The sequence below is a fragment of the Mobula hypostoma genome, chromosome 7 (genome assembly GCF_963921235.1).
Source record: "Mobula hypostoma chromosome 7, sMobHyp1.1, whole genome shotgun sequence".
Taxonomy (NCBI): domain Eukaryota; kingdom Metazoa; phylum Chordata; class Chondrichthyes; order Myliobatiformes; family Myliobatidae; genus Mobula; species Mobula hypostoma.
Window position 1 is genome coordinate 141,423,691 of NC_086103.1, and position 26,483 is coordinate 141,450,173.

The window sequence follows — 26,483 nt, forward strand, 5'->3', positions numbered from 1 at the left end:
TTTTTAACAGATTTTAAAAAGGTTACATTATAAACAACTATCTACAAAAATGACATCCTTTGACTGATCAATTTCTCATTTTGTTTACCATGTTGGAAGGCTTATGGGGAATAATAATTGGTTTATTGTCAGATGAATTTGTCCACAGTAGACCTCAGTAACAGTAATGATCAAATGATGGATTGAATCTTACAGTGCAAAAAATAGGTCAATCAGCCCACCAGACCTATCTAGAAGTGATTTTATTTATTTATTTAACATATGCTGCCTATCAACTATTTTCTAATCTTCATTCATTCATTATGTGATAATGTGCGATCATGGTCTTAACCATTATTGTTCTTGGCAAATTTTTCCTACAGAAGTGGTTTGCCATTGCCTTCTGGGCAGTGTCTTTACAAGATGGGTGACCCCAGCTATCATCAATACTCTTCAGTGCGTTAATGTTCTCATAAACAGGACTTGTGATATGCAGCAACTACTCATACGACCATCGACCACCTGCTCCCATGGTTTCACGTGACCCTGATCGGGGATCTAAGCAGGAGCTACACCTTGCCCAAGGGTGAAGTACAGACTAGTGGAGAGAAAGAGCACCTTACATTTCTTTTAGTAGAGATGTATCTTCACTCTGCCACCCATTTCTAATCTTGGCCCCCTAAAATTTGCATTTTCCCTTAAACTAAATCAAAGCCATTTGTTGAAATTACAATATTCTATTTATTACATATCCAGTTGGCTTCAAGCTGCAGAAGGAACTTTTCCCAAATGTAAAAAAAACTCGTTTAGTGCTTGTTTTCCTCAAATTTAAAATGACACGATAGGACGTCACTTGGCTCATCAAATCGCATATTTGCGCCCAACAGACTAATATTTCTTTAAAATTCAGTCCCGTTTCCTCCATTTCCCTGTACCCTGGTCTAGGTTTAGTCCTGACCTACAGTGCTGTCTGTGGGGTATTTGCATTTTCTGTGACTGTGTAGAAAAGATTTCTGCAGTATGCTCCAGTTTCCTCCCACATCCCAAAGACTTCTTGGTAGGCTGATTAGCTATTAAAAGTTAATGGCAAAAAGAATCAAATGGGATTTTATGTATATGAAAAAGATAACAAGTTGCAGGTCAAGGATGTCGGGGGTTGGCAAGGATCTAATAGGTTGAATAGCCTTGTTCTACAGCAGAATATTTAAGCATTAATAATAAATTTTCAAATGTTTGCAATAATATAACCCACTTTTTAGAGACTGAAAGCTCAATCTAGAAATTACTTTTTAACCATTAAAAAATGTTTGCAACAACTGGCAATTGAAACCTCAGACAGCCAAAAAGATACCGATTCAATTTGACTAACAGCTGCTCTGAAACAACCATCATCTTCTATCATTCAAACAGAAACCACAACCTACTGACGTAATTGAAAATTGACAGAAAAGACTGATAGACATAGATCTTTAATGTTTGTAGCACATTATCCACAAAGTGCAAGTTGTGAATGATGTGGATGTTGTACAGAATGAACAAAAGTACTAAGCAGATGAATAGAGGACCAGAATTAAAGGATGTTCGATGTTGATCCAGAAAAATTTAGAAAATGTGACAGAATGATAGATTGAAAAGTGTGAAGAGCTGGGTGGACTGAATATTTAAAGAAGTGCGTAAACCTATATATTCACTTTGTAGTCGAAGCAGCAAGTATAAGGAAAAGAGATTAGCTTTATTGGTCGTCAAATCATACAGGGAAATACATAATACATCAAAGACCAACTTATCCAAGGATGTGCTGGAGTCAGCCCTCAAGTGTTGCCATACATCCAGCATCAACATAACATGCCCATAACTTACTAACCGTAACCCACAAGTTCTTTGGAATGTGGGAGGAAATCTGAGTACATGGATGAAACCCACAAGATACCAGGCAGCATAAAAATTTCCAGAAGAGTTGAAACAAATCAAGGTGAACAAATCACCACTGTCCATAACAGAACAGGCTGAAGCCTCTTGCAATCCTGTGCACTGGAGCCTTCGTACCAGGCTGTGATGCAAACAGTCAGAATGCTCTCCACTGTACACCAATAGAAATTTTCTAGATGCTCAGATGACATAACCAAATCTTCTAGCCTTCTTCATGACCGCATCAATACGCTGACACCTTGAACTGATGTGTGTTTTTCTGACTGCCCCTCCAATTTCTTGTGTTGATGTTGAGTGCACTCAACCAGCCCACTTAACTCACTCCCGTACACCTTCCCCTCATCAACTGAAATTTTACGAACAGTGATGTCATGACATTTCAGCTGGCTTAGCCACACAGCCATAAGTATAAAGAGACTACAGCAATGGTGGGCTTAGTACAAATCCGTGAGGTGCACCTGTATTGATTGTCAGTGAGATGTTATTACGAATCCATACTGACTGTGGTCTCCTGAAAAGGAAGTAAACCAGCTGCAGAGGGAGATGTACAGTTTGAAATTTGAAATTTGGAAGCTTAGTTATTATTACTACAGGAATGGTGGTGCTGAATGCTGAGCTGTAAATCAATAAATACTACCTTGAGGCATGTTTTGTTGTTGTCTCGGTGTTCCAAAGCAAAATGGAGAACTTACTCCAGAGACTGCTTCCGTTTTAGACCTTATGCAGCGGTTGGTGAAATTACAGCAGGTCCAGGTCCTTGCGTAGACACATGTTAATCCTGGTGATAACCAACCTCCTAAATCAATCCATTATGATTCATGTGAGTACTGATGGGCAATAATCATTGAGGCAACTCACCATGCCTGCTCTTTTTGGGCAATGGTAAGCTTGCTGACTTTTTGAAGAAGCAGGTAACTTCGAACCGCAACAGTGAGAGATTAAGGACGTTCTGGAACACTCTAGCCATTTGGTAGCACAGGTTTTCAGTCTGCAGCCTGATGTCTTAAATGTCTTATGAATGTGCCCCTCTTGAGGGATGTTCAAATGACAATTAGGTTTATTATCAGAGGTGGAGCTCAGAAGGGATAGTGGCACCTAACGGCAACTCCTTTGCTTGCATTTTCGGAAGTAGCTCTATTTCCACCTTTAATATTTTTATTTTTCCCTTTTAGGGTTCTTTTGAAGACCCTGACCTGGAGTTGCACGCAGGCTTTGGTTCTTTGGGGGAATCAGACCTGTTCTTGGGGTTCCACGACTGGCCGTTATTCAACATACCAAGGGTTTGGCCTGAGAACCTTGATCGTGTTCAGAAGCCTAAGATCTTGGGGCTCTGGAGATGGGGCAGATCGAGGGTTGGTGTCACGGTAGGAGACTTGTGTGTCGTCGGCGAGGCCGGAAAATCTTTCACTGTGGGCCTGAAGACCCAAGGTCTTTGCGATCTTCAGACACAAAGCTCAAAAAAACCGATGAAACAGACTTTTAACATTGTAAACCAGTGGGTTGTTGTTATGTCTCCCGCTCATTGTGAAAATGGGGGACACCTCTGTCTTTCTTGCCGGGGGGGAGAGAGAACCTACGGTTTATTGAATGTCGGAAGAAATGCGAAGCCTTTGGGGTAACTTTGGTCTGGGGACTGTCTTGTCTCCCTTTCTCTTCACCATTTATACCTCGGACTTCAACTACTGCACAGAGTCTTGTCATCTTCAGAAGTTTTCGGATGACTCTGCCATAGTTGGATGCATAAGCAAGGGAGATGAGGCTACGGTAGGAAACTTTGTCCCATGGCGTGAGCCGAATTACCTGCAGCTTAATGTGAAAAAGACTAAGGAGCTGGTGGTAGACCTGAGGAGAACTAAGGTACCGGTGACCCCTGTTTCCATCCAGGGGGTCAGTGTGGACATGGTGGAGGATTACAAATACCTGGGAATACGAATTGACAATAAATTGGACTGGTCTAAGAACACTGAGGCTGTCTACAAGAAGGGTCAGAGCCGTCTCTATTTCCTGAGGAGACTGAGGTCCTTTAACACCTGCCGGACGATGCTGAGGATGTTCTACGAGTCTGTGGTGGCCAGTGCGATCATGTTTGCTGTTGTGTGCTGGGGCATCAGGCTGAGGGTAGCAGACACCAACAGAATCAACAAACTCATTTGTAAGGCCAGTGATGTTGTGGGGATGGAACTGGACTCTCTGACGGTGGTGTCTAAAAAGAGGATGCTGTCTAAGTTGCATGCCATCTTGGTCAATGTCTCCCATCCACTACATAATGTACTGGGTGGGCACAGGAGTACATTCGGCCAGAGACTCATTGCTCCGAGATGCAGCACTGAGCATCATAGGAGGTCATTCCTGCCTGTGGCCATCAAACTTTACAACTCCTCCCTTGGAGGGTCAGACACCCTGAGCCGATAGGCTTGTCCTGGACTTATTTCATAATTTACTGGCATAATTTACATATTACTATTTAACTATTTATTACTATTTATTATTTCTATAACTATTACTATTTACTAATAGTAATATTACTATTAGTATTTCTATTACTATTTATTATTTATGGTGCAACTGTAACGAAAACCAATTTCCCCCGGGATCAATAAAGTATGACCATGACTATGTCTTTGCTACTGTGAAGTACATGCTTGGGCTCGGTGATGGTACCAATGTGCTTCTTTTTGCTGGTGGGGGGAGGGAGGATCGTTGCTTGCTGCCGCTTACGCGCGGGAGGGGTGAACTGGGGGGGGTCTTTGAGGTTCTCACGTTTAACTGTCGTTCATTCTTTAGGATACCTCTATTTTCGTGGATGTTTGCGAAGAAAAAGCATTTCAGGATGTATATTCAAACAACAGGAATTCTGCAGATGCTGGAAATTCAAGCAACACACATCAAAGTTGCTGGTGAACGCAGCAGGCCAAGCAGCATCTGTAGGAAGAGGTGCAGTCGACGTTTCAGGCCGAGACCCTTCATCAGGACTAACTGAAGGAAGAGTGAGTAAGGGATTTGAAAGTTGGAGGGGGAGGGGGAGATCCAAAATGATAGGAGAAGACAGGAGGGGGAGGGATAGAGCCAAGAGCTGGACAGGTGATAGGCAAAAGGGGATACGAGAGGATCATGGAACAGGAGGTCCGGGAAGAAAGACGGGGGGGGGGGCGGGGGGTCCCAGAGGATGGGCAAGAGGTATATTCAGAGGGACAGAGGGAGAAAAAGGAGAGGGAGAGAAAGAATGTGTGCATAAAAATAAGTAACAGATGGGGTACGAGGGGGAGGTGGGGCCTAGCGGAAGTTAGAGAAGTCGATGTTCATGCCATCAGGTTGGAGGCTACCCAGACGGAATATAAGGTGTTGTTCCTTCAACCTGAGTGTGGCTTCATCTTTACAGTAGATCTCCGAGCCTACTTCTTCGGCAAGGACTCTTCCACCCCCACCGATGACCCCTTCTCCCGTCTTCAACCCTCCTCTTCTTCATGGACACCCCGCTCTGGTCTTCTGCCTGCTCTGGATCTCTTTATCGCTAACTGCCGACGGGACATCAACCATCTCGACTTTACCGCACCTTGTCCCCATTCCAACCTCACTCCTTCGGAACGCTCTGCTCGCCACTCCCTCCGCACTAATCCTAACCTTATTATTAAACCCGCCGATAAGGGGGGTGCTGTTGTAGTCTGGCGTACTGACCTCTACCTTGCCGAGGCACAGCGACAACTCGCAGATACCTCCTCTTATTTACCCCTCGATCGTGACCCCACTAAGGAGCACCAGGCCATTGGCTCCCACACCATCACCGACTTTATCCGCTCAGGGGATCTCCCATCCACTGCTACCAACCTTATAGTTCCCACACCCTGCACTTCCCGTTTCTACCTCCTACCCAAAATCCACAAACCTGCCTGTCCTGGCCGACCTATTGTCTCAGCTTGCTCCTGCCCCACCGAACTCATTTCTGCATACCTCGACACTGTTTTATCACCCCTTGTTCAATCCCTTCCGACCTATGTTCGTGACACTTCTCACGCTCCTAAACTTTTCGATGATTTTAAGTTCCCTGGCCCCCACTGCTTTATTTTCACCATGGATGTCCAGTCCTTATATACTTCCATCCCCCATCAGGAAGGTCTCAAAGCTCTCCGCTTCTTTTTGGATTCCAGACCTAATCAGTTCCCCTCTACCACCACTCTGCTCCGTCTAGCGGAATTAGTCCTTACTCTTAATAATTTCTCCTTTGGCTCCTCCCACTTCCTCCAAACTAAAGGTGTAGCTATGGGCACCCGTATGGGTCCTAGCTATGCCTGCCTTTTTGTTGGGTTTTGTGGAACAATCTATGTTCCGTGCCTATTCTGGTATCTGTCCCCAACTTTTCCTTCGCTACATCGACGACTGCATTGGCGCTGCTTCCTGCACACATGCAGAACTCGTTGACCTTACTAACTTTGCCTCCAACTTTCACCCTGCCCTCAAGTTTACCTGGTCCATTTCCGACACCTCCTTCCCCTTTCTAGATCTTTCTGTCTCTGTCTCTGGAGACAGCTTATCCACTGATGTCTACTATAAGCCTACTGACTCTCACAGCTATCTGGACTATTCCTCTTCTCACCCTGTCTCTTGCAAAAACGCCATCCCCTTCTCGCAATTCCTCCGTCTCCGCCGCATCTACTCTTAGGATGAGGCTTTTCATTCTAGGACGAGGGAGATGTCTTCATTTTTTAAAGAAAGGGGTTTCCCTTCCTCCACAATCAACTCTGCTCTTAAACGCATCTCCCCCATTTCACGTACATCTGCTCTCACTCCATCCTCCCGCCACCCCACTAGGAATAGGGTTCCCCTGGTCCTCACCTACCACCCCACCAGCCTCCGGGTCCAACATATTATTTTCTCCGTAACTTCCGCCATCTCCAACGGGATCCCACCACTAAGCACATCTTTCCCTCCTCCCCTCTCTCTGCATTCCGCAGGGATCGCTTCCTACACAACTCCCTTGTCCATTCGTCCCCCCCATCCCTCCCCACTGATCTCCCTCCTGGCACTTATCCGTGTAAGCGGAACAAGTGCTACACATGCCCTTACACTTCCTCCCTTACCACTATTCAGGGCCCCAAACAGTCCTTCCAGGTGAGGCAACACTTCACCTGTGAGTCGACTGGGGTGATATACTGCGTCCAGTGCTCCTGATGTGGCCTTTTATATATTGGCAAGACTCGACGCAGACTGGGAGACCGTTTTGCTGAACATCTACGCTCTGTCCGCCAGAGAAAACAGGATCTCCCAATGGCCACACATTTTAATTCCACATCCCATTCCCATTCTGACATGTCTATCCACGGCCTCCTCTACTGTAAAGATGAAGCCACACTCAGTTGGAGGAACAACACCTTATATTCCGTCTGGGTAGCCTCCAACCTGATGGCATGAACATCGACTTCTCTAACTTCCGCTAGGCCCCACCTCCCCCTCGTACCCCATCTGTTACTTATTTTTATGCACACATTCTTTCTCTCCCTCTCCTTTTTCTCCCTCTGTCCCTCTGAATATACCTCTTGCCCATCCTCTGGGTCCCCCCCCCCCATCTTTCTTCCCGGACCTCCTGTTCCATGATCCTCTCGTATCCCCTTTTGCCTATTACCTGTCCAGCTCTTGGCTCTATCCCTCCCCCTCCTGTCTTCTCCTATCATTTTAGATCTCCCCCTCCCCCTCCAACTTTCAAATCCCTTACTCTTCCTTCAGTTAGTCCTGATGAAGGGTCTCGGCCTGAAACGTCAACTGCACCTCTTCCTACAGATGCTGCTTGGCCTGCTGCGTTCACCAGCAACTTTGATGTGTGTTGTCAGGATGTATATTGTATATATTTCTCTGTCATTAAATTCGACCTTTGAACACATTAGGAAATCTGTTTTGCAATGGTAATTTAGTGCAGGACAAAATACAATGTTACAAAATAAATAGTGCAAAAGATGAATGAGGTAGCATTTAGGAACTGTTCAGAAATCTGGTGACAGAGGAGAAAAGCAGCTAATCTTAAAACATTGAACATGGGTCTTCAGTCTCCTGTAACTCCTACCTGATGGTAGTAAGGCAAAGATGCTTGGACACTGGCCTCTGAGAAGGATCACAGGAGATTCCGGGAATCTGCAGGCGTGAGGTGTTACTCACAGTGACCTTCCATAGATTATGCCTGGGCTTCTTGTGGGATTCAGTCTAATCTACAAACAGATCTAGGCCTAAACAGACTACAAATCTGCTGTAAACAACAGGAATTCTGCAGATGCTGGAAATTCAAGCAACATACATCAAAGTTGCTGGTGAACACGTGAGTCACACATTCATCCATGCAATTCTTGATCATACCAGTAACGATCCTGACATATTGATTCAGATCCAAAGATGTATCCGTGAATATAGTTCAGTCTATTGAATCAAAGTCACTCTATAAAAGCTCTTCTACCTCCCTTGTCCACAGCATTGCAGTCCTCACCACTGGTGCTGCAGTCCTCAGTCTCTACCAATGTGCCAAGAATAGAAGTACCGTCAGATGACTGGACTTGCCAAAGTGCAGATGTGGAATGGCATGGCAAGTGCTCAAGAGAGTTGGCTCCTCTGGTTCTGCAGGTTACATGATGGTGCTAGTTGGTCAGAGACTTTAAACTAGGCTGGTGCAAGTTCCCTGTGATGATCGGGAATGTATTTGAGTATACCACCTCGGGATGGATGATCATGGTGCTCAGTGCCAACTTGACAATTGCGAAGGCTGGAATGAACATCACTACCAGGATGACGGTGGAGTACTTTCAAGGCAGACAGAACTCTTAACTGTCAGATGTTGTGCGTCAGGATAGCAACAGAGACAGAATTGCCACGTCTGTACACCACAACAGAGTTTATCATGAAGTAAATGCCACTGTCCAATCTATGCAGTGGATGGCGAAGCCCTCAGGTTGAAGCATTGTGTCTGAACTCCTGAGGGTGAGCTATGTCTTTGTGAAGTAGGAAACATACCAGTACCTGATGTCCCTCCAGTACTATTGTCTGACATCTTCAATTCTATTTTCCAAAGACATTAGACAGGATGACTTTAGGGAGGGAAACCTTAGAGGATTATGCTTCAGTTTTGTCCTCTCTTGCAGCCATGTTTTCTGAGACAATGAGCCATTGCACTCTTTTCCTAGGTCACCTCCATTCCCTAGTCTGCCGGTCTTACGATCATTAGTTCTTTGAAATAACTTGAAACAATGTTATTTACAGGAGAGTCCACAGCTGCAGATTTCAAATGTAACAGTTCCAAACCAATGTATCTAATGATTCCCAGGGTGATGCACGCAAAATGTCACTACATACCGTACATCAAGCATGGTAAGAGTCAAATAGCAACAAAAAAATTGCCGTTCAGGAACTTTGAAACAGATGCAATCAAACTAACCAAAGACTGAAAGTATCCTGGTTATGTTAATGATCTGATAGATCAATTCAAATGCAAAGAAATGCAAGAAGCTACAGAGAATGGTGCACTCAGCTCAATACATCAGGGTCACGTCCCGCCCTACCACTGGTAGCATTAACATGAAATGCTGCCTCAAGGCGGCAACATTAGAGATCTCTACCATTGGAACCATACCATCTTATCATAGGTACTATCAGTCAGGAAGCACAGAATCCCAAATTCAACCATTTAGTTCTTGAACAAACCAGCACAATCCTAATCCCACTACCTCAGTAACACTATAACCACCTTATATTACAATGAACTTTATTTTTTCTTCTAATTCTGCTCTTTTCTGTAAGAATGTGGTGTGTCAATAATGCAGTTAACTTCTGTTTTCTTGTTGATATTGTGTATCTGGTTCATGTATCATCAAAATGGTAATCAACAGACATTTGCAACAATGTGCCAGGGTGGCTGAAAAAACCTTTGTTCCACTTATTGAGTACCCTGATATGGTAATCACTAAGTATGAATACTTTTGTTGAATTGTTCTTAAAAATGCTGCAATACAAGTATAGGAAATGATATTGTTAAATGTTTAGGCATTTTAGCCCAAGATTGAGATTTAACATTGAAAAACCAAGGTAAACAGTGCCTATATAAAAATTTTCCACTTAATTATTGTTCAACTTCATGGTAATGCAAACAATTAAACTGTTACAAGCTTTCACAAGAGAGTTGCTTACATATTTCAATATTTTTCAAACCTACATCTTTACCAATCAAAATAGAAATGCTGCTCAAGGAAAAGATGATTCACATGCTTTGTAAAAATTTAAGTCTCAATAGTTTAGAAAGGAATCTTCTGCAAAATAGAGCAATTCCAACAATTTGTTTCAAACAGTAAATGAATCATTTGAGACCACTACAAATTATTTAATACACTTATACATTTTAAAAATAGCAGATCATGCAAGAACAAGGAATTGAAAATATGTTTACTTTTTCCACCCATGATTAAGAATACAGGAAATGCAGCTACGAGATACCTGAAAATGAAAACAAACTTACGATGTCAATAAAAACGCTCCATCTGCACATCGTTCCAGTGCTTTACGAGCAGGAGGCTTTGCTGCAAATTCCACATGACCTTTCCCTGTAGGCTTTCCACGGTCATCAACAACAACTATTGCTCTTTCTACAGGTCCAAACTGAGAAAAAGCCTGTTCCAACAACTCATTAGAAACAACTGGAGAAAGATTCCGCACAGTCAAAGCCGCTCCATGAGTAGCAAAGCGAATACGTAGAGGTCGATTCCTCAGCATTGTACCATCAAGTTCAGCCTTTGCTATTTCAGCCAGTGTCCTGGTTTCCTACATGAGAAAGCATGTTATCAATTGGAAATACAAGTTAATTGTTATTTTATCAAAATTTCAGTTTAGGTGTTTTAGACGTTCCAGTCTCACCAAGTTAAATGAAGGTAATCCGCAATAGATTCTTAACATTCTACTTGAAAACTTGAATTATGCTTTCATAATTGTAATACTGCTTTGTTTATTCAAGGTCACCAGAAGTTTTAGGTTGATTTACTTTTTTTTTATTAAACAGGGACATCAGCTACCAGACAGCATTGCAGTAGGACATCACTGGTCCTGCCTGCTCCATTAATGTGTCTCAACTGCACAAAACTGTCTTCTTGAAGAGCAAGTGTGATATATTTCATATTGAGGTCTCAGTTTTATGCCAAGGAAGGTTGGTAGCCCCTTTATTTGAAAAGAATCACTGATTCTGTGCAAGTAAATGGAGACTCAGTAGACCTCGGATGATAAAACCTGAAAAAGCAGTATCTGCTGGAGGAACTCAGGGTGCATAGCAGCATTTACTGGCAGGGAGGGGGTGTGGGAGAAAGATTTGTTAATGTTTCTGTTCCAAACTCAGTATAAGGTTTAAAACCGAAAAAAATGATAATTCTTCACCTTATAGATGCTATTCAACCCACTGAGATCCCCCTGTAAATTGTTTACTGTACAGAAAAAAAACTAAGTTCAATCTTCATATTTCATACCCAAGAACTTAAGAGCAGATTATCTGGCCTTTAGCATCACAGAGGTCCACAGATAAATTTCCATCTCAGTGACATTTACCCATATTATCCCCCAAGTATCCAGAAATGCATCAATCTCCATTCTGAATAACCTCTCACAGTTCCCTGACATTATTTTTGCTGACACCATATCCAAAGGTTTCCCAACTGCCTATATTTGCTGGGCATGTCACTGTAGCATTTACCAGACCATCTGTTATTTCAGTGCAAAGACATCTTTCTCAATTTTCACTCCACAATCTATGCAACAATCAGAATATTTTGCCTCTGCTTCATTTCATTAATTTCACCAAACTTATCAAAAAGATTTAATCAATGCAATATCTTTCATGATTTTATATACACTTCTTAGAAATGCAACAATTTGAAAAATTCTCAACAGATGCAAAAAAATGATCACATTTAAGATACTAATGGAAGCATTTTCCACACTATGGTACTGGAGAATGATTCTTTGAAAGGATTGCATGCCAACAAGATCGAAGAATTGATTGCAGACTTCAAGAAGGGGTAGTCGGGAGAACCTGCACAAGTCCTCATTGAGTGGTGGAAAGGCTGAGCAGCTTCAAGCTCAAAGGATCCATACTGTGTCCAATATATTGACACAATCACAAAAAAAAGGCATGCCAGCAGTTCCGCTTCAAGGGGAGCTTGATATTTGGTATTTTATCAAAAACGACCATTTCCACAGATGTACGGTAGAAAGCATTCTGACTGGCTGAATCACAGCCTGGCAAGGAGCCTTTAATGCACTGCATCCCACAAAGCTGTAGACTCAGCCAGCTCCATCATGAGCACACCATCATCAAGGACATCAAGGGGTACTGCTCAAGGCTGCAGCATTCTTACTAAAGGCCTTCAACATCTTGGACAAGCTCTCTCATTAAGACCATCAAAGGGGAGGTATAGGAGCCTGAAGACCCGCACTACATATCTTAAGAATAGATTCTTCTTTCCCCGCCACCACCACCAAGAATTCAAAACAGTCCATGAACCCATAAATACTAAATACTATCTCGTTATTCATCTTTTTCACTATCTTGTAACTTACAACAAACTTTACAACCTGCTCTGTACTGCTGCCACAAAACAAATTTTACAACATGTCAGTGATAGAAAAACCTAAGTGTGGTTCTTTAATTTGAAAAATAACAAAAGGTCTTAGCACTCCCTCACAAAGCTGTACAGGTAACTAGCTAACTGGTTCTCAGTTTACAGGCTGGTCAGATAATGTAAGCTTGGTTAAATAGACTTTCTTTGTTAAATCTGTCCTTTAGGAAATCTACTAAACAGAAACTTCAAATCACGCTGGACAATATTCAAAAAGTGTACCATCTGTTTTGCTCTGCAGATAATAGCTGTTTTTTATAATTACTTCCAAGATCTTTCAATGGCCTGTCCAAAAGTAGTTTAAATTCAAGTGGACAAATCTCGAATTAAATAAGGTACAATACAATAGTAAACATTGAGAGAAGCAGAATCATTAATAATATATACACACACACATATATATATAGTTTGACTATTGAAAAACTGAAGCTATGCCCTTGATTCAACAAATCATAGGCTCAATCCACATTTTAGGTGTTGATGGGCCAAATGTTGCAACCAGTCCTCTCACAATCAAAGAAAGTTGGCACAGAAAGAATCTTTACTTCTTACTAAAGATGCTGCATAACCTGCTGAGTTCCTTCACATACTCTGAAGTCTATACTATAACTGAGTGAGATCTTGTGTGATTATTTGACATGAACACATTTTTTGCCTAATTTCCAATTACCTTTGTGCCTAAAAATTTCCTAAATCTCAACTATGACCACTTATTGCAAAGGTAGCTTCAGACTCCCCAGAAATGTAAACAGCCCCGAGAAATCTGCAGATGCTAGAAATGCAAAGCAACATACACAAAATGCTGGAGGAACTCAGCAGGTCAGGCAGCATCCATGGAAAAAAACATTTCAGGCCAAGACTCTTGGTCATTTTGTGTATGTTGCTTTGAATTTCCAGCACTTGCAGAATTTGTGTTCTGGGAACCTTTCCCATTAATCCAACTCAGAGGTCATTTCATCTTTTGAAACTCTAACCAGACAATCTGTTCAACCAAGCACTAAACTGGATCGACTACAGGGCATGTATCTCTATCCTTAGGTTTGAAAATCCACAATACACACAATTCTAAATTAAATGTCCAAGCCCTCGCCATATAATCAAGGACTTATTTTTATATTTCAACTCCTTGTAACAAAGGCCTTGCAATAACATTGACTTTTTCTATTGCTCCCTATCTTAGCAAGTTCATGCTCTCAGAAACAAACAGTAACATTTAAATACACAAACATGAGGAATTCTGCAGATGCTGGAAATTCAAGCAACACACATCAAAGTTGCTGGTGAACGATGCTGGTTAGTCCTGACGAAGGGTCTCGGCCCGAAACGTCGACTGTACCTCTTCCTAGAGATGCTGCCTGGCCTGCTGCGTTCACCAGCAACTTTGATGTGTGTTGCAGTAACATTTAAATGATGGTTTCAAGTAGTCATATTTCTTCTTCCCATTGAAGTGTACATAAATTCAAGTAACAACCTCTGAAGTCATAGTCATAGTCGCACTTTATTGATCCCAGGGGGAAAATGGTTTTCGTTACAGTTGCACCATAAATAATAAATAGTAATAGAACCATAAACAGTTAAATAGTAATATGTAAATTATGCCAGTAAATTATGAAATAAGTCCAGGACCAGCCTATCGGCACAGGGTGTCTGACCCTCCAAGGGAGGAGTTGTAAAGTTTGATGGTCACAGGCAGGAGTGACCTCCTATGACGCTCTGTGCTGCATCTTGGAGGAATGAGTCTCTGGCTGAATGTACTCCTGTGCCCAACCAGTACATTATGTAGTGGATGGGAGACATTGACCAAGATGGCATGCAACTTAGACAGCATCCTCTTTTCAGACACCACTGTGAGAGAGTCGAGTTCCATCCTCACAACATCACTGGCCTTACGAATGAGTTTGTTGATTCTGTTGGTGTCTGCTACCCTCAGCATGCTGCCCCAGCACACAACAGCAAACATGATAGCACTGGCCACCACAGATCAGTGGGCCAAGCAGCATCTGTGAGAGGAACATCCATCATAAGAAAACTTAATACAAAATAATACACAAAAAGCACTTTGTAACTGTACACATTCAAAAGTTCAAAGTAAACTTCTTATCAAAGAACATGTGTTACAATATAGTACTTTTGAGATCCATTCTTTGCAGGAAAAACTACATAAAGACTGACAAACACCAATGTACAAAAGACAAACTGTAAAAATAAAAATATATTAGATTAGATTATGAGGACACACAGTCCTCTTTTATTGTCATTTAGTAATGCATGCGTTAAGAAATGATACAATGTTTTTCCAGAATGATATCACAAAAACACATGACAAACCAACTTAACAACTAACAAAAACCACATCATAACAGTGCACAGAAATACCATAATTTGATAAGAACAGACCATGGCATGATACAGTCTCAAAGTCTCTCAAAAGTCCCATCATCTCACGCAGAGGGTAAACTTCCAGCACCGCCAACTTGCCGATGCAGGATACTGGAAGCACCCGACCACAGTCCGACTCCGTCCGAAAACTCCGCGCCTCCGACCACCTCTTTGACACCGAACACCATCCCTGCCGAGCACTTTGACCCCGGCCCCAGCAACAAGCAATAGGCAAAGCTGAGGATTTGGGGCCTTCGTCTCTGGAGATTCTCGATTGCACAGTAGCAGCGGCAGCGAAGCAGGCATTTCAGAAGTTACTCCAGGTGTTCCTCCGCACTCTCACGGCTGTCTCCATCAAATCCGGATTGTGCACGCCCCCCCCACCCCAGTTACACAACATGATATTCAATCGGAACAGCCGCGCGCGCTGTGTCACGCCACCATCTTCTCCTCCCTCCTCCATCTACAGAGGTATCCACCATGGCTCAGGAGCCTGATGATTGCAGGGTAATAGTTGTTCCTGAAGCTGTTGGTGTAGGGCCTAAAGCTTCTGTCCCTGTCACTCAAGGTAATATCCAGAAGACAGCCTACCCTGGATGCTGAGGGTCTAATGATGGATACTGCTTTTCTGTAGCAGCACTCCATGCAAATGTACTCAATGGCTGAGAGGGCTTCACCTGTGATGAACTGGGCTATATCTACCACTTTGTCGGTCTTTCTGTTCCTTAGTGTCATTTGGTCAATATGTTCAACAGTGTTACACTAGTTCACCAATCACCTCAACTCCTTTATCAATCCTCCCCTGCTCCTCTTTATACTGCCTACTTGGCCATAACTGGGAAATCGGGAGAATACACACCAGTCTTTATTGAAGGGTTACCAGTGGAATGAGTGAGCAACTGAAGTTCCTGGGCATCAGTATCTCAGAAAACCCATCTTCAGCCAAACACACTGATGCAAGCATAAAAGGCCATAAGTCATAGGAGCAAAATTAGGTGCTTTAGCCCATTGAATCTGCTCTGACATTCAATCTTGGATGATTTATTTTCCCTCTCAATCGCATTCTCTTGCCTTCTCCCCTTTGAAATCCTTTCTAATCAAGAACTTATTGATAAAGTTTAAGGGAAAGGGGGATTCTCAAGATTCCTGCAAAACAATGGATTCAGTACTAACTATGTCTGTGACTGCAGTGTGTTTGAATAATGTCTCACAGCTGCCTTCTTTGGAGCAAGATAATTAAAGTTCGCCCAGATCCACATCAGATGTCTCTGGGCTTTTCACACCTTTTGATTTTGACAAAAGCAGTGCCTGATGAAAAATAGACAGAACATTCCTTTCTTAATTAAAGCATAAATTTGACAGATGTTCTTATCTTCATAATTAAATTGTGGCTCCAGCAAACCAGGTAGGACATTCTTTTCTTTCATTAAGGTGGCTGGAGTGTCTAACAAATTGATTGTACTTTTGTATCAATAGTCCATTGACTTGGCCGGAATAGTTACCAAACTGATTGTTCTCTGTATCATTAGTCCATTGACTTGACCGGAATAGTTATCAAACTGATTGTTCTTTTGTATCGGTGGCCTTATAACTTCTGACAATTCTGACATCAGGCAGTGAACTTGTAGAACCACCGGGGAGATGAGAAAGGTTCTTTCCCTCCCGGCTGAGCTCAAAGAAATGAACGGGTGGAAAGATAAGTAATGATCTTTTTGTGCTGTCGTTATTTGATCTAGCAAAGTTACGTTTACACTATCAACCTCCACTTCAAATATACCCAATAATTTGGTGTCCACAGCCAAATGTGGTGATGAATTCCACAGAATTACTACCTTCTCACTAAATAAATTCCTTCATTAGGAGTTTGAGAAGATTTGATATGACAGTAAAGACTCTTGTAAAGTTCTACAGACGTACAGAGCATTCTGACTGGTTGCAACACTGCTTGGTATGGAGGTTCCGATGCTCAGGATTGAAAGAGGCTGCACAGGGTTGTAGACTCAGCCAGCTCCATCACAGGCAGAACCACTGGACATCTTGAAGAAGCCATTCAAGACATGCCCTCTTCTCATTACCACCACTGGGAAGGTAATACTCAAAATTTTAGGAATAACTTCTTTCCATCTGCTATTAGATTTCTAAGCAGATAACAAATACTTCCGTGTGACTTCTCTTGTGCACTTTTGTTTGTAGCTTATAACATTATTTGTTTTCACTATCCTGCTATTGTAAAACATTTATCAAAGACCCTTGAAATTTGTCTCAAGGGCAGCCACAAAGCAAGAACCCCCCCCCCCCAAAATCAATAGAGGAAAATCATGCAAATAGAAATGTGCAAAAGCATTCTGGACCAAAATGAGTCCTTAGATCCGAACCCCTAGGAGCAGCCCAGAGTAGGCCAAAGCCGTGGGCTGAGTTCATCATATTAGCGGAGCAAGTCACTGTGAAGCTCACAGACAGGAAGCACAGCAGCCGGGGCAGTCTCATAGCCTCAGAGCCATGGAGAGAGGAGTGATTGTTGTGGGAGAGCAAGTGAAATTGGGCCGGCTCTCACCTCTGCTCCCGACACCGACTTCCCAGTTTATCTGGGATGGTGCTTAAATTGTCCAAATAGCAGATCATACCTTGCATCAGGACCTGCTGCAGCAAACCACTATGGGCCTAGCCTTTGTTGCCCAGCCTGAAGCCATTCTCTACCTCTCCAAATTGGCTCGGCGCTTAGAGAGATCCAACCTTGCACTCAACGAAACTCCTCTATGAACCACTCATTCCAATTCCATCACACCAGCATGGCTCATCCCTCAAATTCACTTCTCCTTTGCTCCCCCGCTTCATTGTTTGTGGTGATTGTGGTAAACTATTTACTGCATGACCTATGTCAGTGACAATAAACATAATTCTGTTGCTCCAGATTTAAGCATTTGCAGTCTATTGCATCTCATTTTGTTCTTATACAATTATTCATCTCACTATTCAATCTCTTTACTTCAATATATTTTTAGTCTCTGCATTCTCTTCTCAGTCTATCGTATCATAAACTAACAGCTACATCATCTCATCTTAATTGGTAATAAAAACTGTGAATAGCTCAGGCATAGTGGGATTAATCTTAGAGTATCTAACAAACAAGTCTACCAACCTGAAAACAGACAATTGATAAAAAGGCAAGTCTTCTGTTTAATGCAAAGACCACGTACTTTCCAAAGAACTTGATAATCCAGATCATTAGTCAGTAACTTCCCACTCACCCCTTTTAACTATATAGTTACAAATCCCTCATTTTTGACAAATGCAAGTTTTCTTCCATAAAACCATGATGTTACTACCAAGTTATTATTTTCCAAATTTATGACAAATAATTACAGAAATTTGATAATAGATAAAGCATATCTAAAAAGACTAAGGAGCTGGTGGTAGATCTGAGGAGGGCTAAGGTACCAGTGACCCTTGCTTCCATCCAGGGGGTCAGTGTGGACATGGTAGAGGATTACAAATACCTGGGAATACGAATTGACAATAAACTGGACTGGTCTAAGAACACTGAGGCTGTCTGCAAGAAGGGTCAGAGCCGTCTCTATTTCCTGAAGAGACGGAGGTCCTTTAACATCTGCCGGACAATGCTGAGTATGTTCTACGAGTCTGTGGTGGCCAGTGCGATCATGTTTGCTGTTGCGTGCTGGGGCAGCAGGCTGAGGGTAACAGACACCAACAGAATCAACAAACTCATTCGTAAGGCCAGTGATGTTGTGGGGATGGAACTGGACTCTCTGACTGTGGTGTCTGAAAAGAGGATGCTGTCCAAGTTGCATGCCATCTTGGACAAAGTCTCCCATCCACTACATGACATACTGGTTGGGCACAGGAGTACATTCAGCCAGAGACTCATTCCACTGAGATGCAGCACAGAGCGTCATAGGAGGTCATTCCTGCCTGTGGCCATCAAACTTTACAACTCCTCCCTTGGAGGGTCAGACACCCTGAGCCAATAGGCTGGTCCTGGACTTATTTCCTGGCATAATTTACATATTACTATTTAACTATTTATGGTTTTATTACTATTTATTATTTATGGTGCAACTGTAACGAAAACCAATTTCCCCCGGGATCAATAAAGTATGACTATGATATTGATCTATATTCCCCAACTTTTCCTGCTCCTTTTTACTCCTGGTCAATATAGGATCAAAGAAAAATAAATAACTATTCTTTATTACTACATTCTAAAGTGTTCACAAACCAGTCTCCTTCAATTGGTGAAAACAAACATAGATTTCAGGAGCATTAATCTTTCAGAAAGGAAAGAAGCAGCAACCTAAAATGAGAAAAGTATGCTATAAGTATTCAGTAGTTCAAGCAAAACCCATGGCAGCAAAAAGTGATGTTGACATTTCTAGGTGAGACCATGCATGAAGCCTACTGGACTCTCATATCCCTCAATTTCCAATTGTCTTCCATTTTAATTCTGCATTTTCACTTTCATCCACCAGACTGTGATATCCTACTCTGCTACGAGACCCAATGCAAGATTGAACAGCTTCCATCTGGGTATACTGCAGTGTGCTAGGGTGAAATATCAAATATAATTGTTCCTCAATTTTTATTTTTCCATCAGTAGTCTAGTCTGCAGAGCAATTCCCACGGTCTGTTTAACAATAACACCATATAACTGCATAATATAGCTGAGGCATAGAATCATTTACTTTCACTCCTTACAACAGTAGTCCAGGTGCTGCATCATCTCTCACTCATATTCACTGTTATTAATGTTTGTTTGCTCCCTTTTCCAATTTTGACAAAAAGTGGTTTTTGAACGTAAACAAAAACTTTGTGTTATTTTTCAAAATATTGTTGTTTGTAAAAGCTTCCAATACCCAATCGTACAATGAAATATCCAATGAAACTAGATCCTGCATAATTCACTTAAGTTAGATACTGAAAATAATTGGAATACATCAGCAATACTTTGAACGCAGATTAAGTTAACGTTAACACTATAGTAGAAAACATATATTAGAAGTGACTGGGTTGAAATATTATTCCATACATGTTAAGATTTAAGCCCGACCGTGTGTTCTGACCTGTCCCTTGAAACATTTTTGGGACTAAAACTGTTAGCAACTTATACGTGTGGATTTAAAAACATAATAACACAATGTACAAGCCAACTGCACATTGAATGTTAACATTTTTATAAACAAAATTTCAGTTCGACGGCCAACGGCGGCTTTACAATTATGCGAAATCATAATCTTGATTGTCTTTCCAATACGTAAGCAAAAGTCTTGCAGACACTTCAATGCCAATACTTGTCTTTCATAAAGAGCTATACCACTCAAAAAGTACGCGCACATCTACAGATAGCACCTTTAATCCACGGCACTATCTCCACTAAATCTCATTTGCAAATACAATTGCAAAATGTCCAAGTTAATCGAAACATTAGACAACCTGTCAGCAGTTATAGAATTGGCGAATAAAGGCTGCCCAGATTTAAAATTTCTAGTATGTGTTTTAATTTATACTTTAGATTATTTAAAATAAGTAAACTTTGATCCCAATTTAAGGATTCGAGAAAAATGACCAGAAGCGTGAACGCAGATTCTAGGCTGATGCAGCCTAGCTTAATAACTTTCTCCAATATTATTGTCTTTATTCAAGAATTTTGAGCTGTATGAACAAACATGGCGCTTACAGTTTCATCAAACCAACACACAACTCAACTCACCAACCGAATAAATCCGAATCCGCGGTCCCGGTTGATAAAAACCTCGGAAGGGTCCCCATACTTCCAGAATAATTTCTTGAAATCCTCTTCCGTTATATCAGTGGGTAAATTACCAACGAAGAGTCTGCACCTTTGCGTGTAGGTCTTTTCTCCCGGCCTGCGAAAATTTTTAATATCCACTATGAGGGGTTCACCTTCTCCGCCTGTTACGATTTCTTCAAGATCCGCAGTGTCATAGTCTCTTTTTACTGGGGAATTACGACTGTTCTCCAATTTCACTTGCTTTAAATTCCGGTTAATTTGATTCGACTGCATCTCCGATGTAGGTAGACTGTAACCAGAACTACTCAAAATACTGAAAAAAATCTAATTACGGAGATGAAATAAAGCAACACCACTTCCCTCATATAAACTCAAAATGGCGGCCGAAGCGCAGCCCTCCAGTGCTTGAACCTGAATGACGTCGAGCAGGCGACGCCACGCCGACTCTGTTGCATTGTGGGAGCTCCAGGCTGCTCTTTCCAGTCGCTGTTAGGTTCAGCATTACTCTTGAAAGGGCATCTCAGAGAAACGACAATTCCCATCAATCATTGCCTCTTTTGCCAGTATTGTATAGACAGTTATTTGAAAAATCTAATTTTCCTTTTTAAATCGTCTATTAAATTTGAGGGATTTTGAAGTAAATTAATCTATTATTTATTTTTATATGCTTCCGCTTGGTTCCCCGCCAATCACAGAGCGCCCTCTTCAGAGCAGGGATTCTGAGCAATGTGCTGGAATCAACCTAACGTGTTGACGGGAAGATGATGTCGTCATGAAGAGTGACAGACCTCAGGAACCACAGAAGGGTCAGAATATCGTCCCCCTTGCGAGAAATACGAGCAATTTACCAACCAGTACGCAGTAAAGGCGGGACTTCTATTATCAAGTTAGAGTGACGCGAAGACTAGCCCGGGACTGGAACGAGTGCGGTCGGTGTAGATCTCTGGGAAATCGGGTAAGATGTGATATTAACCAAGCTTGCTTTAACCCCTATTTTTGATATGTTATAACGGCTTTGGGTTCAAAACAAGTATAGTGCAGCTCTAGGATTTCATCAGTGAAAATAATAGTCAATTGAGTAAAGTTTCACTTGTCCCGCCTCTAATTTTCCCTTTTTAATCCCCCGCACGTATTGTTTCGCTCGCTCTCTAATGGCGGACGTGCGTTAGTACCGCAACGAAGGGGGTAAACTCGCGAGGGATTGGGGGGAGGGGGGGAAGGAAGAGGGCAGTCTTGGGAAAAATGCTCTTCCTTTGGGAATTTCACACATTTTTAGAAATTAGTTCGTATCCCAGATGAAGTGAAAATCCCACGCAATTTATATTTTTATTGAGCAATTGGGGCATTTTATTGTGTTTTTTCTGCAGTTAGAGGGGGAAAAAAGCTGTTTGTTGTTCTTTCTCTTCCCCCATAACAGTTTTGCGAGAGTTATCCTCAACCAATGTTGAGTGTTTTTATGCAATTTATTATTAATTGCTAAATTGTTAATGTTTACCCTTTTGCCCCTTTCCTCTGGTTTCTAATCCCGAATGGGTAGTTATTTTTTCTCTGCTAGCATTGTGGGTGTGAATAGGAAAACGCACCGACGTTCGCCACAAGCGATTTGATGCGTGTGTTGAAGGCGGGGTGGGGAGAAGGGAACCTCGCGGAGATTGGTGTTAACCTGTGAGCTGGGATGTTTCTTTCTCTTATTTTCGCCTCTAGGCCACAAAAGCAAAAAAATGCAATCTCCTTGTTGCAGTTAGATGGTATTCTTATGGATCTTGACACTTAAACTTTTTTGTGATTGGCTGTAGGGTAATAGGAAGGGGTTGGAAAGATTTCCGAAGAGAATCCAGCCCAGATTTTGGGATTAACCACTGTCCTTGATCCAATCCCTTCTTGCGTTTCACGTATGGAAAGTGGTTCAGCACCCTGTTTTGATGGCTTTTGTTAGTCGATATTGAGGCGGTATAGAAACTTGCCATCTACCCAGTTGTTTTATTTAATAACAAACATTTCAGAGTTGTAGAAATCTTGTTGATTTGGTCTCTTTCCCCGTTATCTAACAGTTTCTTTTAACGGAAATAAACGACTTGAATGCAATGAAGGTATATTTTGTGATGTGTTACTGGTTGGGTTTGAATTATAGCCAAACTCGGGAATTATCACGTTTTGTAAAGCGAAATATAAATCACTTTTTCCTTTGCGGTTATACTTTATACTTTGACACCTTTCTCTTTCTATTCTCATCCTGGCTTTGTTCTTTGTTAATCGTGACCGAGGATTGTTTAACACGATTGAATCCGATAGTCTGATATTTTTTGGCTTCAAACTTCGGTTTCGAACAGAGTCTCCGTCATCTGAAACTATCAAGGGTACAATGATACACCAAATGCGGAAGCTATTGTGGTTGTGTCACCTTAATGATAGACCACTCTTAAACATTTACTTTCAAATTTACTTGAAGATTTTCCCCTTGATTCTGTTTTTTCTATTCACTCTTGAAAATGGGGAGCGAATGTGCTTTCTTTCAAGTTATGCCTTCTGGATTATAAATTTTCTCCTATTTCTGCAGTTCTTGCCAACCAGTGGAAAATCTCGTGATAAACTTGGGGTGAGGGGAGAGCAGGATCTTTGTTCAAAGCTGTGAAGAACTATGATTATTGGTAGCAAATCTCCATCCAACTTTCTCAGTTTATAAAACTTCTAATTGAATTTGCTTGTCAATAAGGACAATCACCTTACACCCTTCAATCTCCTGTCCATAAAAATATTGCTGAATTGTATACACTTAACCATTATTTTAAGTTTGAGATTGTGCTGTTTTAATAATGCCAATCTATTTTCATCTTTAACTTCTTTCTTTTTCAATCTTTTTATGAATTTCAAAATATAGAAACAAAGCATAGCAATAATACAAATAGTAGGAGATATATTGTTACACTTAAAAAAAGTAATTGCAAAACCAAATAGTGTAAAGTAACAAAGCTCCCAATCATGTAGAACTAACAACGGATAATACAAAGGAAAAAAAAACTGGAAAAAAAATCATGAAAAAGAAAAAAAAACAAAACAAAAAAAAACAAACCCCATCCCCAAAGAAAAGCAGAATTAATCAACTAAACTAAGAGACTTGGGTAAAACTAACAACTTAAAAATGGAAAAGAAGAAAACCTTAGTGTTGATGACTCCATTCCTCTCCAACAACAGTACAGAGAGATAAAACAAGTTTGGAAATGATCAAATTACATCAAATGAAAATGCTGGATGAATGGCCTCCAAGTTTTTTCAAGTTTAACCTCTTCATCACGCCGGATGATTGCACTTCTTACTTTAATGGCTCGAAGGTCCATTTTGTTGAATTGGAAAGAGATTAACCCTCCTAATGTATTTCATTGGTTTTCACAAACTATGGTGTGTTTGAATTTGGAGAAAATTAGAAGTGTGGTTTATGACCCTTCCATTAAGTTTGAAAAAACTTGGAGGCCATTCATCCAGCATTTTCATCTTTAACTTCTGCTATCAATTATTTGTGCATAAATCACAGATGTTTCTTCCTTTAAGATTACATCATTTAATTTATTTTTTCTCTAGTCTTCCTACCAAAATGTATCTCTGTGCTATACTCAATTCTTCACTATATTGAATTATTTTTTAATGATCTCAGCTTTTTTTCACCAGATTGTCTGTCTTTTAGAAGGATTGTTCCATCTTCCGTTGTTACAGTATTTAAATCACCTGTGGATTTTGGGATTACTACTGAGTATTACCAACTGCAATGAGAGTTTTAGTCCTCTGAATACACTTTGCTCCATTCTGAAAGTTGGATATTTCATCTGTTAGTCATGTGTTCATGCAGCTCTTAAATTAGCCTTTGTAACTGAAAAAATTCAGAGCAGTTTCTCAAACATCTTCCAATTCCAGACTAGCGTTAGCAATATAAAACCTATCCTTGCCTGTTGTCGTTCAATAAGGTAATGAGTGACTTTCTGTCTCAGTGCCACTTTCATGGATTGACTTCATATCACCCAATTCCTTTAATGTCTGAAAACCTTCATACTTGTCCTGCATGGAATCAACAATTTAGCTTCTATCACCCTTCTGGGGCTGAGGAATCTGGAGATTCTCTGCGTGATCTTTTTTCTTTGTCTCAGACCTGAGTTCTTTGATCCCTTGACTATTGGCTCAATATCACATATGCCAAGGTACGAAAAAAAAAGCTGAGCCTGCATGCCATCAGACTAATCATTGAGATGGTGCAAAAAAAACCAATGAAATATTTATTTTTGTTGTTATGACATTGGTTCCGGACTTCTCAGCTGTGGAAAAACATTACCTCTGCTTCCATGTTATCAAACTGAGTAAGAATTTTGTTCGGGGTATGTCACCACTTAATTCTTCTAAATTCTAAAATCCAGAAGGCCTTGCCTGCTTAATCTATCCTCAAAAGGCAATTTCCAGACACCATCCTGGTCACGCTGTTCCCTACTTAACCCCAGGAATCAATCTAGTGAACCTTTGTTGTATTCCTCTATCCATGTGTACATTTTCCAAGACAAGATCTGTACACAATATTCCTTCTGAAGTCTCAACGGGAGTCTTAAGTAGTTGCTGCATGATATGTATTCAAAACCTCTGAAAAGCCATTGAATAGTCTGTTCACGTTCATTGAAGTTGCACTCCCCTTGCTAAATATTTTATACTTGATTGATCCTTGTCCATTTTCCTAAGTATCCTAAAGCTTGTGATCCTTGTTCACCGAATAATATTCCATGGAAACCTGCTGGATTTAGTCCCTATTTAAGAATATGTAATTCCTGTTTGACCTGTGAGATGGAACTTCCTGCACTTGTCATATGCAAAGCGTATTGAGATTTTCTTCTGAACCATCTCACTACTTCTTTCCAGCTGCTCAGCCACCAGTAAGGTTTGCTTCAATCCCACAAAATTTATTATTAGTTCATGCTCCATGTAATCCTAATGCTTGTTTTAACTTTACAAATTGAATTAACACTGCATGTGCAGGAAATCTGTATTAAAAGCAGAGAAGGCCTGAAATATTCAGCAGATTACCACAACATGTAAAGCAAGGACCTGATTTAAATCCCTTTGCTTGAAGAATGAACATAGCAAATAGCAAACCTATCAATCCCACATACTTGCTTGCCATTCAGTGAGATCGTAGCTGATCCTTTGTATCAGTGCCACTACCCACATCTCTTTCTTCTGAAAAAATATTCTGTCTGTTGTGCAATTGAGCTTTCACAGTTCTCTTAGATAGAGAATTGCTCTGGATATAGAAGAATGCTGTCATTTACCTTTTGATTTTGCATAGATGTGTTGGGAAGAACATCAGATGTTCATTCCCCCCCCCCCACCTCAAGCCATCGAGGAATTTTGGTACATTTCAGTGAGATCACCTCATTCTCTTAAACTTGAGAGGCCTCTCTGTTTGATCTTTCTTCAGATGTCAAAATCATTATTGCTTGTTAATCTGCATGTTAACTTCGTGCCATTTTGTGCACAAGGAATTAAAGGTTGCTCTGGACAGTCATAATTTTCATTATTTCATAATTTAAACATTGCTGCATACTTCAATATTTTTCAACAAAGTGAATGACTCCATTTTTTACTTTGACATTCCATCATTCATGTCCTTTCTCATTTACGTAACATCTATTTTCCTTGCAGCCCACACTACCACCCAGCTTTGTACCATCAGCAATCATAATCTGTTACACTTTATTCCCTCTTCCAAATCATTGTGGATGTGAGCAGTTAGGATGCCAGTATTGATCCCTGCAAATCATGACCTTCAAAAC

General features: G+C 41.1%; 2 protein-coding genes across 12 annotated transcripts in view; one reads left to right on the plus strand and one right to left on the minus strand.

Moving 5' to 3' along the window:
* LOC134349598 (paraspeckle component 1-like) overlaps positions 1-21,074 on the minus strand; it is a 131,885-nt gene extending 110,811 nt beyond the window's left edge. For all 6 annotated transcript variants that reach the window (XR_010018722.1, XR_010018723.1, XR_010018721.1 and 3 more), the window contains exons 1-2: positions 20,638-21,074; positions 10,391-10,692 (exon numbers count right to left, since the gene is read on the minus strand). Coding sequence is in view for 2 of the 6 variants with exons in the window: in XM_063054159.1 (XP_062910229.1) it covers positions 10,391-10,692; positions 20,638-20,952 (617 nt within the window). In the remaining 4 variants the exon portion in view is untranslated. The remainder of the gene's footprint in view (positions 1-10,390; positions 10,693-20,637) is intronic.
* A 502-nt stretch (positions 21,075-21,576) lies between these two features.
* The window catches only part of zmym2 (zinc finger, MYM-type 2), a 147,457-nt gene continuing 142,550 nt past the window's right edge, over positions 21,577-26,483 (plus strand). For 4 of the 6 annotated variants that reach the window (XM_063054160.1, XM_063054166.1, XM_063054165.1 and 1 more), the window contains exon 1: positions 21,577-21,634. The gene's annotated coding sequence lies outside the window, so the exon portion shown is untranslated. The remainder of the gene's footprint in view (positions 21,635-26,483) is intronic. The other 2 variants (XM_063054162.1, XM_063054161.1) reach the window with 2 other exon arrangements.